Raw genomic sequence first — 12677 nt, 5'->3', positions numbered from 1 at the left:
ATCTTCTCGAAACTTTTTACTTTCTCAGAAACGGAAGATTTTTTGACATTGCTATTTCTACTTCTAAAGTTGTCGAAATTAGAAGATATAAGCATTTCGGTCTTGGTTACGCTCTGCAATTCATCTCGGTTCATATTTTTTGGATTATTCTTCCTTACGTGTTTATATGAAGATTGTTTTTCACGAAATAAAGAACTTTCATCATAATTTTTATTCGAACTGAGTGCTGCGAATGTAGAAGAGTCCTCATATTTTCTTAATCTCTCATTAGTTTGTCGATCAAAGTTACCAATTCTTTCGCGGACCATCTTCTTCTCGTTTTCATTTTCAATGTGATTTTCAATGTGATTGCCTTTCGGGAAGATTTCTTTAAATCCATTTCTCCTATTTCCTTGTTCATCGTTTATAGTTTTAGAGATATTTTTGTCATCAAGATAACTGTTTTTAGAAGAACAATTCTTCATTTCAGAAGATTTATCGCTTCCGATTGCTGATGGTCTTTCATCTTTAAAATTTCTGGCATTCTTGTCACTTTTCTCCTGAATCTGATCATTTTTATTCATCTGAAAATCGATTTTTGAAAACAATCTTTTATCCTCTTTTCTTTCCTTTGTTTTCTCAATTTCATCCAAACTTCTATTAAAAGTTGTAGATATTTGTTTCTTCGGTTTCGGTGCAAGTCGTTTCTTTTTTCTAGATTTCTCTCGGATCTTTTGCAGCAATATGCTATCCTTCTTAGCGGATTTTGAAAGTTTTTGCTTAACCGATTCTTCTATAGACTTATTCTTCGCGTAAAATGATGCATCCATCGTTTTCGCATCTTCCATTGACTTATGACTATACGACATCGTCGTGATAGTCGTGATAGAGGCCTCGAGATCCCTCTGCTTTCTTTTCATCCTCTCGTAATATGTCTCGGAATGCTTCTTGTCTTTTCGCGACATCTTATAATTCATCAGATCACTTCGAGAACTTGGATTGAGAAAATATGTAAACTTCGCTAGATGATCCGTCTTAGTGCTATCTTTCTCCTCTTTATCTTTCCTTAAAATAGCACGATTTTCAGCTCCGTCAAATTCTTTCCAGCGGTCGGATCGGTAAATCCCTCTATCTGGCCTGAAGGGATACGGACTGGTCTTGATAATGTAAACGTCCTCAATCTTCTCCACGCTGACAAACTCTTCGTCCAGACCCTGGATATACCAATCCATCGGTCGATCATCGCTTCCGGTTTCTCGGTCGAAATTGCCGCGATGCATGACGTGATACGTGTTGAGTGTCGATGTATGAGCATGCAACGCATTCGAGATCGCGGTAGTTTTAGTAGAGGTAGCAGCAGTGATAGTAGAGGTCACAGTTTTAGCGGTGGTAGCAGAAGTAGAGGAATGGTCGGATGGGAGCGGGCGGTGCAGGTCGCACGAACTGTCATGCAAGCGATATCTCGTGATTATGGCTGCTTCATCACCTCGGCTGGAAGTCACCGATGACGTCGTTGAGACGATAGCGCCAGCCGTCCGGTGTTCCTCGGAGGACCTGCCGGTCCTCGAGGGACCCGTGCCCCGCGGTGGCACCGGCGGTGGGACCTTGCCGGACGGTACCAGGTTCGGATTCGGTGGACTTGCCGCACTTCTACCCTTCAGCACGGCTGGGTAAGTCGTGACCTTGACCGTGGGAGCGGCCCCCGGCGGATGCTCGTGCGGATGCGGAATCTGACCGGCTAAGGTCAACGGTGGCGGACTCAGCGGACCGGCAGCGGGATTAACCGGGGTCGAGGTGGCGATCGGCACCGAGCCGCTCGTGACCGCCGCGTTCGCCGCGCTGATCGCAGAATCGGGCAAGCTAACTGCTACTCGGGGTCGTTCGAGGTCGTTCGTGGCCGTCCGAGGGAGTTCAACGGTCGAGGGAGTCGCGGTGTGCAGCATCGGAATGGGAATATATAGAGACAGAGGCAGGCAAACAGAGAAAAACAGAGAAGCCGGATGAGAGAAGTCGATGATTCGGAGAATCGTGCAACGTTGATTCTTTTCTGATCGAGCTTTTTATGAGAATATTCATAGTGCAATTTTGTAAATACTATGATACAATTTACTATAATATATGGATATATATAAATGTTCATAATTAAACAGGGAAAAGTACCAAGTGTGACCAAGTGCAATATGTGAAGCATATTTTTGTTACAATAATTATATGTGTATGTATAATAATGTATAATTATATAAAACACACACCATCTTATAATTCTTTCGAATTTACGTTGCACAGTTCACTCGAAAAATTATTCATTTGCGATAAATGATACATGATTGACAATTTGTTATAATAAGCTGATTAATAAAGAAATTAATAATTATTTAATTTATTAAAACTTTAATTAATATATTAATATACTTGTATATTATAACTAATAGTTTCAGATTCATCGTAATATAGCAAACAAATTTACACAGGCTCTTTAAGATTAAAAATTTATCATAATCTTTTGTTTTTACTCTTTGAGTAAAAAACGCGCTCATGTCGTCATATTCTTTGAGCGTCTGTTCCAAAAGATAACAGGATATATTTTCGCGATATTGTGCAATTTTGAGAATAGTTTCGCATAGCAATGAACAACTATACATTAAAGTAAATGAGACTCACCGGCCTTCGTAGGTGATGTAGCATGCATTGCCGAACCTCCAGTTGCCGCCACCGCTAAACCACCATATAACACCATGTACCATTACCGTACTTGTCACGTGTCCGGCTCTTAATTGGACAGAGAAACTCACCACGGATTTCGAAAGAATCTAAACGCGAAAGCCATTCAATGCCAAAAGCGCTTTCCAAGCACGAGATCTCGTCTTCGGTGTCACGAAATCTCTTTACCGTAGAGTTCGAAATCGTTATGTCAGAAAGAGAGATATTGATGCTGCAGATGCACAAAAGTATTTATCTTTTCTCCAGGATAAGTATAGAATTAGGTTAATGTTCGGATTAACTAACACTTTACGGATCGTTTTCATTTTTACATATATTGTAGAGGGTACTTTGCTAAGTAACACGCACTTTGAATTTTGTGGCGCTCTCTTCTGGTTCCAGAGATATGCGATTTTGAAGTATCATAATGAAGTATCATTTTCGCATTTACTTGTATCATCTTTTCATTATATCTTACTTGTATGTTTTAATTTTTTTGTTTACATTTGCATCACTTTCAATATACTTCCCCTAAGATTTTTTTTGTTTACATTTAATTATCTTTGTATTAGCGTACTGTTAGTACGCTTCAGAATCATAATTGCTATTCCACGCAAAACGAGGTTCAACGCAAACTTATGTGTCTAGTTTTTTGATAGTGGAGCCCTCTCGCAAGGTGGGGGGAGGGGGTTATTTTTTAATGCAAAATTCCATATCACAATTTTCCACACAAATCGAGGTTCAACTCAAATCTTTGTATTGATAAATGCTGTCTTATATAATTTTCTGGTAAATATGCATAAAGTAGAAAGTTGTAAACCCATATGGAGTCTCTCTTCGCATTAAAAAGTATATGAGTGAGGCAGTATGTTCCGCCCCCCGCCGTGGGAGGGCTCCACTATAAAAAAAGAAATACTTAGGTTCGCGTTGAATCTCGCTTTGCGTGGAAAGCGAAAAAATCCAAGGAGCTTCGTCCCTGGAAATGTAAATACATTTGTACATAGTACAAATTTTTTCCACGTCTGCTTTACGCATACAACGTAAACAAACTTTATTTTTCCTTATTTTATATAAAAAAAAAAACATTAAAACTGTGAAACTTTAAAATCGCATATCTCTGGAACCAGAAGAGAACGTCACAAAATTCAAAGTACGTGTTACTTAAGAATGTATCCTCTACAATATATATAAAAATGAAAACGATCCGTGAGGCGTAAGTTAATCCGGACATTTACCTCGAATTATTTTCGCTTATCTGTAGCATCAAAATCAGAATTTCATCGGTGATAATAATTCAAACCCTGCTTTATTGTAAAATTTGGTGTTCGCTGCGTTCTTTCAAGCATTTTTTTCATTCGCAACATGAGCGAAGCATGATAAAAGCGCACTCTGCCGAAATCGCGCGGTCGCAGTTTCTCTGTCATCTCGTTGACCGAAGGAGTTCCGAGGCAGAACCAGGATTCGAGCAAGGGATGTAGGTGTAACAGGAAGAAATTAAACATTTTACTGACATTCACGATATAAAGCTGCTTAGGACAAATGCATTGGTAAAGGGATTAATTATAAGGATACGAGAATAGATAAAGTAACGAGGTACGAAGTGCAGAAACTCGTGAATAGTGGAATTTAATCTAGGTGAAATATAATCTTTTTGTCAGATAAAATATATAACTTTAATAAAATATAAATTGCAGTTGTATATATATTGGTTCTGTACAATATATAATTCTGTATTTATTATTTACATTAATTTTACCATCGTTCATTATTAATTGTAACTTCAGTACTGAGATGTATGTATAAATTTGCGTTTATTTATTGATGGTAAAATTATTTAAACTTTCTCTGACTACTAATGTAAAAAATAAAGATATTTTTATTGCAAAACGTGCATCTTTATGCTATGTATTAAAATCTACTAAATAATTATAGTATTAGAAATTTTAAATGTACATACGTTTTGTATTCGAATAAGGGAATACCGTAGGAAGACAACTTAATGAAGGATGAAGGATGAGGGAGTAGATAAGATTAGATGGGACTTCATCTAGACTTCTTGACGTCTTCGCATGTCGGTAGTGTCGTGAATGCTTTAGAAGCGGGTAACGTGGGAATGCCGCAACTAAGTTTATTGCACTGATCGCTGTGCCTGGCTACAGTGAAATTCAGCGCAAAGCCAATAACAGAATCGTGAAGAAACGTTTTATCGAAGGCCTTCAGCACGATTTTCGGAATTCAGATTTCTAAGTTTTAAATTGCGCTGCTAATATATTTTGCCGTATTCTTGGTAAGAGAATCAGACAATCTTCAAATATAATTAATCCTTTTATCGCGTGATTCGCTATTTTGGTGTCGGCGTTTTGGAGTTGTTGAATATTACAGGAAAATATTTAGAGATGCAAAAATAATCATACGTGATCCATTATTAATGACGTTCCGAAAATCTTTCTCGCGTGATATCATAAACAAGCGCAAAGAACTTTGGAATGACAGAATATTGGAAAATGATTTGAATTGAAACGCATCTAACTCACCGGTCGAATCGAAATCACCCTCCAGTGGCCTCAGTGGTCTGCTTATACTTTTCCTCTTCGATGGGGAATGCTTCAAGGCTGTAACATAAAATATGAGATGCCATAATTTCTTGTACAAAGCTGCGTGTAAAGTAACACATCAAGTTATTTTTAAAAACTGCTTTAAAATTTGCACGTGTTAAGTATATACCTATTAAAAGGGCACAAACGTATTATGCTACAAAAGCTGACATCAGTACCGTAGCAAGGATCGAAGGATATATTAGCCTCGTTATAAGCTTTATTAGCACTGTTTCAATTTACAGAATGAACCTAATTGTTAATAGATCATCCTATTGATTATTCAATTTTAACATGATAATTGTATATAGTAAATGCTTTTTTTATCTTTTTCACTAGAGAAAATAATTTAATATATATAAGTTCTAAAAATAGTTATAAAAGTTGTCTTCTTTTTTGCAGATTTGAAATATTGCAGTCTCTTTTAAATATGCATATTTAAAATAAGCGTTTACATTATAGCTAAATCTAATCGTTAATTCTAATAAAGAAATCAACTTGTATTACAACAGTTTCTTTCATCTATCATCTTATTCCTAGATAGTATATCTAAATTTTCTCTCCAAATAAAACGTAAATCTCGCTACAGCACTACTTGTCATAATTACATTGTATATAAATTGTGTTCTTTCTTTGGGCTGCTATTACTATTCTACTATTAACGAACGAATTAAATTATCATATATGTGTGTGAATATTCTTATATTTTAATTAATTATACTAATCGCAAATATAAATGTCTAACATATATTATACGTATAAACATGTGTGAAAATATAATCAAGCACATTTATGGGTCTCGCTTTCGAGCGAGAGCTATTTTTACAATTGTCACCTGTATACTACGTCTTAATCCACATGCCTAAGTAGTTAGTCACATAAAAAAGTATATACGTACATGAGATTTGTGCTGGAGTTTGTAGAAATATATTTTATGCATATGTAATAAATAAATATCTCGTTATATAAACGTTCATCTATCAATCTATCATCCGTGCCGTGAAATATAGGGTATGCCTAGGCTAAACTAATTGCTGCTTGATATCGAATGTAATAGGAAAGATTCGGAATTGTAGATGAGTTGTAGATATATATAGAAACTCAGTGAAAATATCCTAAATAGATGTGAACACAGAAATTTTTTTAATTAAGAAATTTTTTTTTTTTTGCAAAATGCTATATCAAAATATAGTGCAGTGAAAGGTGAAGAATTCATTATCCATGATTAATAGTGAATATCGTCGCTTGGGTATTGAAAAAAATGATCTTATAAAAAGATTCGATTCTTGGACTGTGTGTTGCGAAATGTGTGTGGAAAAGTAGGGAATAGTAAAATGTGAAGAGTGATAAATAGAGTGATAAAGTACACGTATCAGGCGCACAATTCTCATAGGCATCGATTGCAGAAGCGACAGAAATAGAAACAAGAGTGGCACACTTACACATACATACAAAAATATTAGAAAAATGTATTCGTATATATAATTCCACTACGTTGAAATTCGTTTAAAAAATTCTTTTTTAATAAAAATAAATTCCAAATTTTAAGAAAAATTGTATGCACAAACATGTAGTGAACCAAACACAGAATATTATGTTCAAATATAATCTGTCTAAATATAATCTAGTCGTTTTAATCTTGCAATTAAGTACAAATACAAATAAAAAAAAGTAAAAATACATATATTATATTGATATATTTATTTAACAATTTGTCTTCGAGTTGCGCATGCAAAAACTCTCGCACATTATTTTCACACAAATTTTTTTAAAGTCATAACCAATTATTCAAATGTTAAATTCTTTCAACAAAATCTTGATAGACATTTTATAGTCTAGTTTTTTTTTTCAGCAGAATGCAAAATTGCATCAATCAGATTGAGAGGCAAGATAAATCAGCTAGAGTACGGAACAGAGTAAGAAAAAAGGGATCATTAAGAAGATGCATACAGGCAGAAAAATTATATGAAAACAAATGTACATACATTCGTACAAAAATGGACAGATGGACGCACACATAGACAGAGTTACCTATATAGCTGGTGACGAGGTTACGGAATTTGCGGTGATTCCCCTTAATCTCAGGCAGGTCCACTTTTGGTATTCGATTTTCGAGTTTCGATCAGTAGCAGGTCAGATCAGGTCATTGGGGGTTGACACGAAAAGAAGTGCACGGGACACAGAAACATCAACATTTAGCTAACTCCGTATATAATATGATTATATATACCGGATTATTGAATAAATAAAATTATTAAGGACTGCCGAGAATAGATAGAAACATTAAAGAAAGTCAGGGTACACCTAGTTTCCAAACGTATCAAGTTGAAATACAAAGCGACTTTAAGCTCCTTCTTCTCTTCCCTGTACAAACAGGGGATCATTGTGGATTTTGTCACACATTATTATCTCAGCAGATTTTTTTTAATCGAGCTCTGTTGCATTCAAGGATTTATGCGACACAAGTTGATGCTGTTTCAACGTTGCATTTAACATGATAAATTGTAAGAGAACCAAAACAAAAGAATTATATAACTTTTCCTAGAGCGTTTTTGGGCTGTCAATTGTAATCTGTTTCTATTCGCATGAGATAAAATATAAGTGATGGGTGATTAACAAAACGCAAACGTACGTAACACAAACAACAAACACATATCGCACGATACAATATTAAGACAATATACAATGTGTAACGCGCTGATGGTGCAAAAAACTTAAAATAAATAACGACTACGAGGGAATGTATGTCGTAGTAAGTGGAATAATGTCAATAATGATGATGATAGTACATTGGACCAGTGGTATTAGTAATAATAGCAATTGATAGTAATAATAATAATGATAGTGACAGTATTAGTAGTAATAGTAGTAGTAGTAGTAGAGTAGTAGTAGTAGTAGTAGTAATAGTAGTAGAGTAGTAGTAGTAGTAGTAGTAGTAGTACGGCAACAGGTTACAAGTTGTGTACGGGTGGGCTTATAAATGAAATGAAGTTGTAAACAGCGAAAATGTTTATTGCAAAATATATAAATATGTACAATGGTGCCCACGTTCAGTCGATAGCTGAATATTTTCGCAATTAAAAAAAAAGAAAAACATCTACTTCTACCGATTATTCTCGCTCTCACACTCTTGCACTCTCTTTCTCGAATTAATTGTACACTCACGCGGTCCTAACATTTGCTATTATTGCCAAAAATATATACGCGCGCGTTCAACATTATTATATTTCGCAGAGATTCTTTTATAAATATATAGATCGCACAAAATCGATTAGCGTCTCTCTACCTCTTGATAAAAAGCTTCTAAAGAGAGCCTTCATAGAGAGAATTATATATATATATATATATATATATATATATATATATATATATATATTTGGTATTCTTATTTTGATTTTTTTAAAAGTTGATTCATTAAATAATTAATTTAATATTTATTTGTTTTTTAATTGTTGTCCAAGCTAATTGAATACGCAAATGTATTTCGTGCGTTCTAGTATACTATTCTTTTCACAAGTATGCTCTGACGAAAAGATCAATATGCGCTTTGGCGCATCGATAAAACAGAAATTTTTATCATTAAGATTTATTCTTGTACATTAAAGAAGGAATTTTAAAAATATAGGAATAAAAATTTGGCACATGATATTATTAATAAAAAAAAAAGATAAAAATTAGATTGTGATTATTCGTCTCACTAACAAGAGCACATATAGTAAACTATGACCTAGATCAAGAAGAAGTTATTGGCAATAAAAAGGATTTTTAAATAGCTAAATCAGCTTCCTTTTTTTGCTTACTTACTAAAAATCTTGTTAAAACGATCGATCTTTTCTAACATGGTTCGCAGTCTAATATATAAGTAAAAAAATATGCCGATGGAAGTCACAAGATAGATTAACAATATCGATATATATATGTGAAAAATACTCAGCTATACTTGTGGACACCAGTGATCGGTAAATTTTTTTGGTTTCTTTTTAATAAATATATCAAAATAAAATTGTGCATCGAAGGAAAATATGATAATATATGCACAATGAAGTAAAACTTGTAAAAAAAACAAAGTTATCAAAAAAAAAGGAAAAAAATTATAAAATATACATACGTGTGTATTGTGTTAGCAATTAGTTACACCGAAACAAAACCCAAAAATGATCAATTGACACTCGTTAAACCCAAAATATATCTTATTCACAGCATTGATTTTAAACGAACGCAGATATCCGAAAAATTCTCTTCTGGATCGGATTGTATGCCATTGATAAATATCATTAAATAGATAAAGCACGTCATCTCTTATTTTATAATAGTTCTGATTTGCACGATAGTTCGTTAATCTACGCAAGGCACTGGGCAGATCAATAAAATTTAAATATAACCATGATATTGATGCGAAACATGTCTAGATAATTTTCGGATATCCGCTAGTATTTGTCGCATTCTCTGCAGTCACTCAAATATTTTATAACGCTGTTATAATCGTTAAAATATTTCTCTGGACGGCTAAATCTGTCTGTGATAAAATCTATACAACCGAAATTGAGTCGCTGATATCCGCTTTTAACATTCTTAAAATATAAATAATCAGATAAAGAGTTATTAAAACCAGAATCGCTTATATTAATCCTGATAATAATTAAGATATTCGTGGAAGCCTAATATTTTGTTAGATTCTCCTCTGCTCTTCCGGCAGAAACGCGAGTTTATTACGTGCCAGCCAAAAAATTGTAAAATTATATAAATGAATTAAATGGACGATTTTTTTAGTGAATTATAATGAGAAGAAAAATATATGTCTCTAGCTTACGGCTTACTGCTCTATGAAAATTGGATTATGCTCTTCTTAAGTAACAATATAAGTATCTTACTATTTATATAATGATAACATACTATGTGTATATATTCTAAGTGCCAGTTTTGAGCTTCACTTATAATAAACTATCTTTGTTCTATCCCCTCCCATTTCTCTTGCAGTAAATATTTAAAATATGTCCCAAAAGCATCAATAAAAGGTACAATTTGATAGCATTGTGATATGATTGAATCACAATACTGATACTATTAATATTATTCTTTTTTACCTTATACTTTCAATAAGAAAAATTGATTATCAATTATACAACTTGTATATAAGGTATAATACGCGACAAGTTAACATAATCAGAAGACAATGGCTATCGGTAAATAGGTAAGTAAGCGTGAATTTGCTCACATATTAGTGAGTTTTGCTGAGTGTAATCTTGTAGTCAGACTTGTTAGGACAGGCTGATTCGGATGGTACTTACGTGATGGTATTTTCTTAAATACTGTCTTGGCCATGAAATCCTGAAAGCGTTGCGCATAAAACCCTGGTCGATGAACCGATACTGTATCCTGAGAAAGCGAGAAATATTCTTTCTATATTAATATCAGTAAGATGTTGAGACAAATATAAGAAAGCTGAATTGTGAGAAAATTAGATTATAAGTGAGAAATTTATATGTTAATACATATATATGCACGCACGCACGTATATTATATACATGTGACTTACCCCATCATGTATCATCGATTTCCACGTATGTTCTAATTTCTTTTTCAATCTGTAGCTTTGCAAAATATCGATAATACCAAGGAATAACAAAAGACGTTCACCACGCGCGTTCCTGGCAGGAATGCCGCCTGAGCTATTGGGAATAAACATAAAATTTATTATCAACTAACATATCTCGATACATTCATGAAATGGTACAAATATGATATTTACGGTACGTCATCTTCTTCATCTATCGGTTCGCTCTCAGCTTGGATACTTTCCATTGCCGTACTATGAGCAACCAATCTTTGACGATTTATACTGCGTGATCGGTTCAAAGCGGCAGCGCCTATTCTATCTTCTCTATCTTTTTCCTTCTCAGATTGAATGAATCCATCAGTTTCACCTACTTCCCCAGCTTCTTCATCGGCGCTTGCCGATAATCTTTGCTCTTGCTATAATATAAATGTAACGTGTATTGATAAATATATATTGTATAATATGTTTATGTGATATATATATAAAAAGTCATATAATACTTACAGCTTTTTCTTTTGCAGCCTGGTCAAGATTATGGATACCAACAAGTAAAGAATAATCCATAATTTTGAAACTTTCTAATACACGACAATCCCGTTGAATAGTTTTTACTAACGCACCATATGTATCAGCCTCTAAAAAGATGCCTTCTGGATGATGCTCCATAAAATCTAGATCTTTATATGTCGGTGAAGACTTTGAGCGTTCTAATTTCGATGCCTACAATACAATATATGTATATAATATCACACATATAAAGTTATAAATATATTAATAATACAATATTCCTATAAATATATTAATGTAATATTACAAACCTTTCTCTTGTATGTAGATCCTTTCAAATCATATTTCTGATGCAATTTTACAAACGAAGGTAAAAGATTATTCATAGCCACTAATCTAACATTTTTACTATTACACCGATAGCAATACAACCCAAAAAACTTTGGCAATAGTGTTCTCGGATTCTGATTTAGATTCTACAAGAAACAGCATTGTAGTTATCAAAAAAATTTTATTAAAAATTTTATTAAAAATATATTCTAATTGTATTCTAATTTAAAAAAAATTCGTTCCCTTTTGCAACGTACCATATAATATCCTGGAAGAAGAGTTTGTAAAAATTCTCCTTCCTTATGCTGCACAGTCTTTATGATAAATTCATCATCATCCGTTAGATAAAAGATACTCCCACTAGCGCCAGGATTTGATAATTCGCGCAATGGAGCACTACACATTGACATCTAAATAAATATATATATATTTTTTTTTGTTAGTATATATTTGCGAGCACTTCATTATATTTTATTATATCGCAGAAATTGATTTATCTCACCAAAAAGTCGTCCGGTTGTATGCCAAAGAGATCTCTAAAATAACGAAATGCAATGGGTGCATAATTTTTAAATTTAAACTCCGAGAAATGATGGGCCGGAGTATGATTTGATCCTTCGCTGGGAAAATTCGTTGTCTCCACCGTCATAAAGTCCTGCATTAATAGATCGCGTTCCGGTTTACTTGCAAGACCACCGACAGCATGCTGTATACCCAACTGAATAGATCCCATAATTTGTGTGGTTTGAATCTATATAATATAAATAAAACGTATTTAAAAAAAGTATTTAACGATATATACATTATAGCTATTATTATCCTTAAAAATAAGTCCATAAAACTATCATATTTGCAATATAGTAGTGACTATAACACAGTGATATCTCAAACTATTTAATGAAGAAAGTATGATCTCTCACGTAATAAACTATCTTCTCTGATTAAATTATTAAATATGCATACGGATAATAAGCACTTTCTCATCGATAGCTAGATAAAGTAGCATATTT

At 33.6% G+C, this 12677-nt stretch overlaps 1 protein-coding gene across 7 annotated transcripts in view; it reads right to left on the bottom strand.

Moving 5' to 3' along the window:
- Positions 1 to 12677, bottom strand: part of LOC126857894 (phosphatidylinositol 4-phosphate 5-kinase type-1 alpha-like) — a 38999-nt gene that overhangs the window by 18352 nt on the left and 7970 nt on the right. For 3 of the 7 annotated variants that reach the window (XM_050607749.1, XM_050607745.1, XM_050607748.1), the window contains exons 4-14: positions 12170 to 12418; positions 11925 to 12077; positions 11649 to 11813; positions 11335 to 11550; positions 11023 to 11246; positions 10810 to 10942; positions 10562 to 10649; positions 7305 to 7367; positions 5214 to 5291; positions 2641 to 2694; positions 1466 to 1846 (exon numbers count right to left, since the gene is read on the bottom strand). In XM_050607749.1, coding sequence (XP_050463706.1) covers positions 1466 to 1846; positions 2641 to 2694; positions 5214 to 5291; positions 7305 to 7367; positions 10562 to 10649; positions 10810 to 10942; positions 11023 to 11246; positions 11335 to 11550; positions 11649 to 11813; positions 11925 to 12077; positions 12170 to 12418 — 1804 coding nt within the window. The remainder of the gene's footprint in view (positions 1 to 1465; positions 1847 to 2640; positions 2695 to 5213; positions 5292 to 7304; positions 7368 to 10561; positions 10650 to 10809; positions 10943 to 11022; positions 11247 to 11334; positions 11551 to 11648; positions 11814 to 11924; positions 12078 to 12169; positions 12419 to 12677) is intronic. The other 4 variants (XM_050607746.1, XM_050607750.1, XM_050607751.1 and 1 more) reach the window with 4 other exon arrangements.

Source organism: Cataglyphis hispanica, chromosome 23 (genome assembly GCF_021464435.1).
Source record: "Cataglyphis hispanica isolate Lineage 1 chromosome 23, ULB_Chis1_1.0, whole genome shotgun sequence".
Lineage (NCBI taxonomy): Eukaryota > Metazoa > Arthropoda > Insecta > Hymenoptera > Formicidae > Cataglyphis > Cataglyphis hispanica.
The sequence above is the reverse complement of the archived record's forward strand: the minus strand, read 5'-3'. Positions and strand labels throughout refer to the sequence as shown.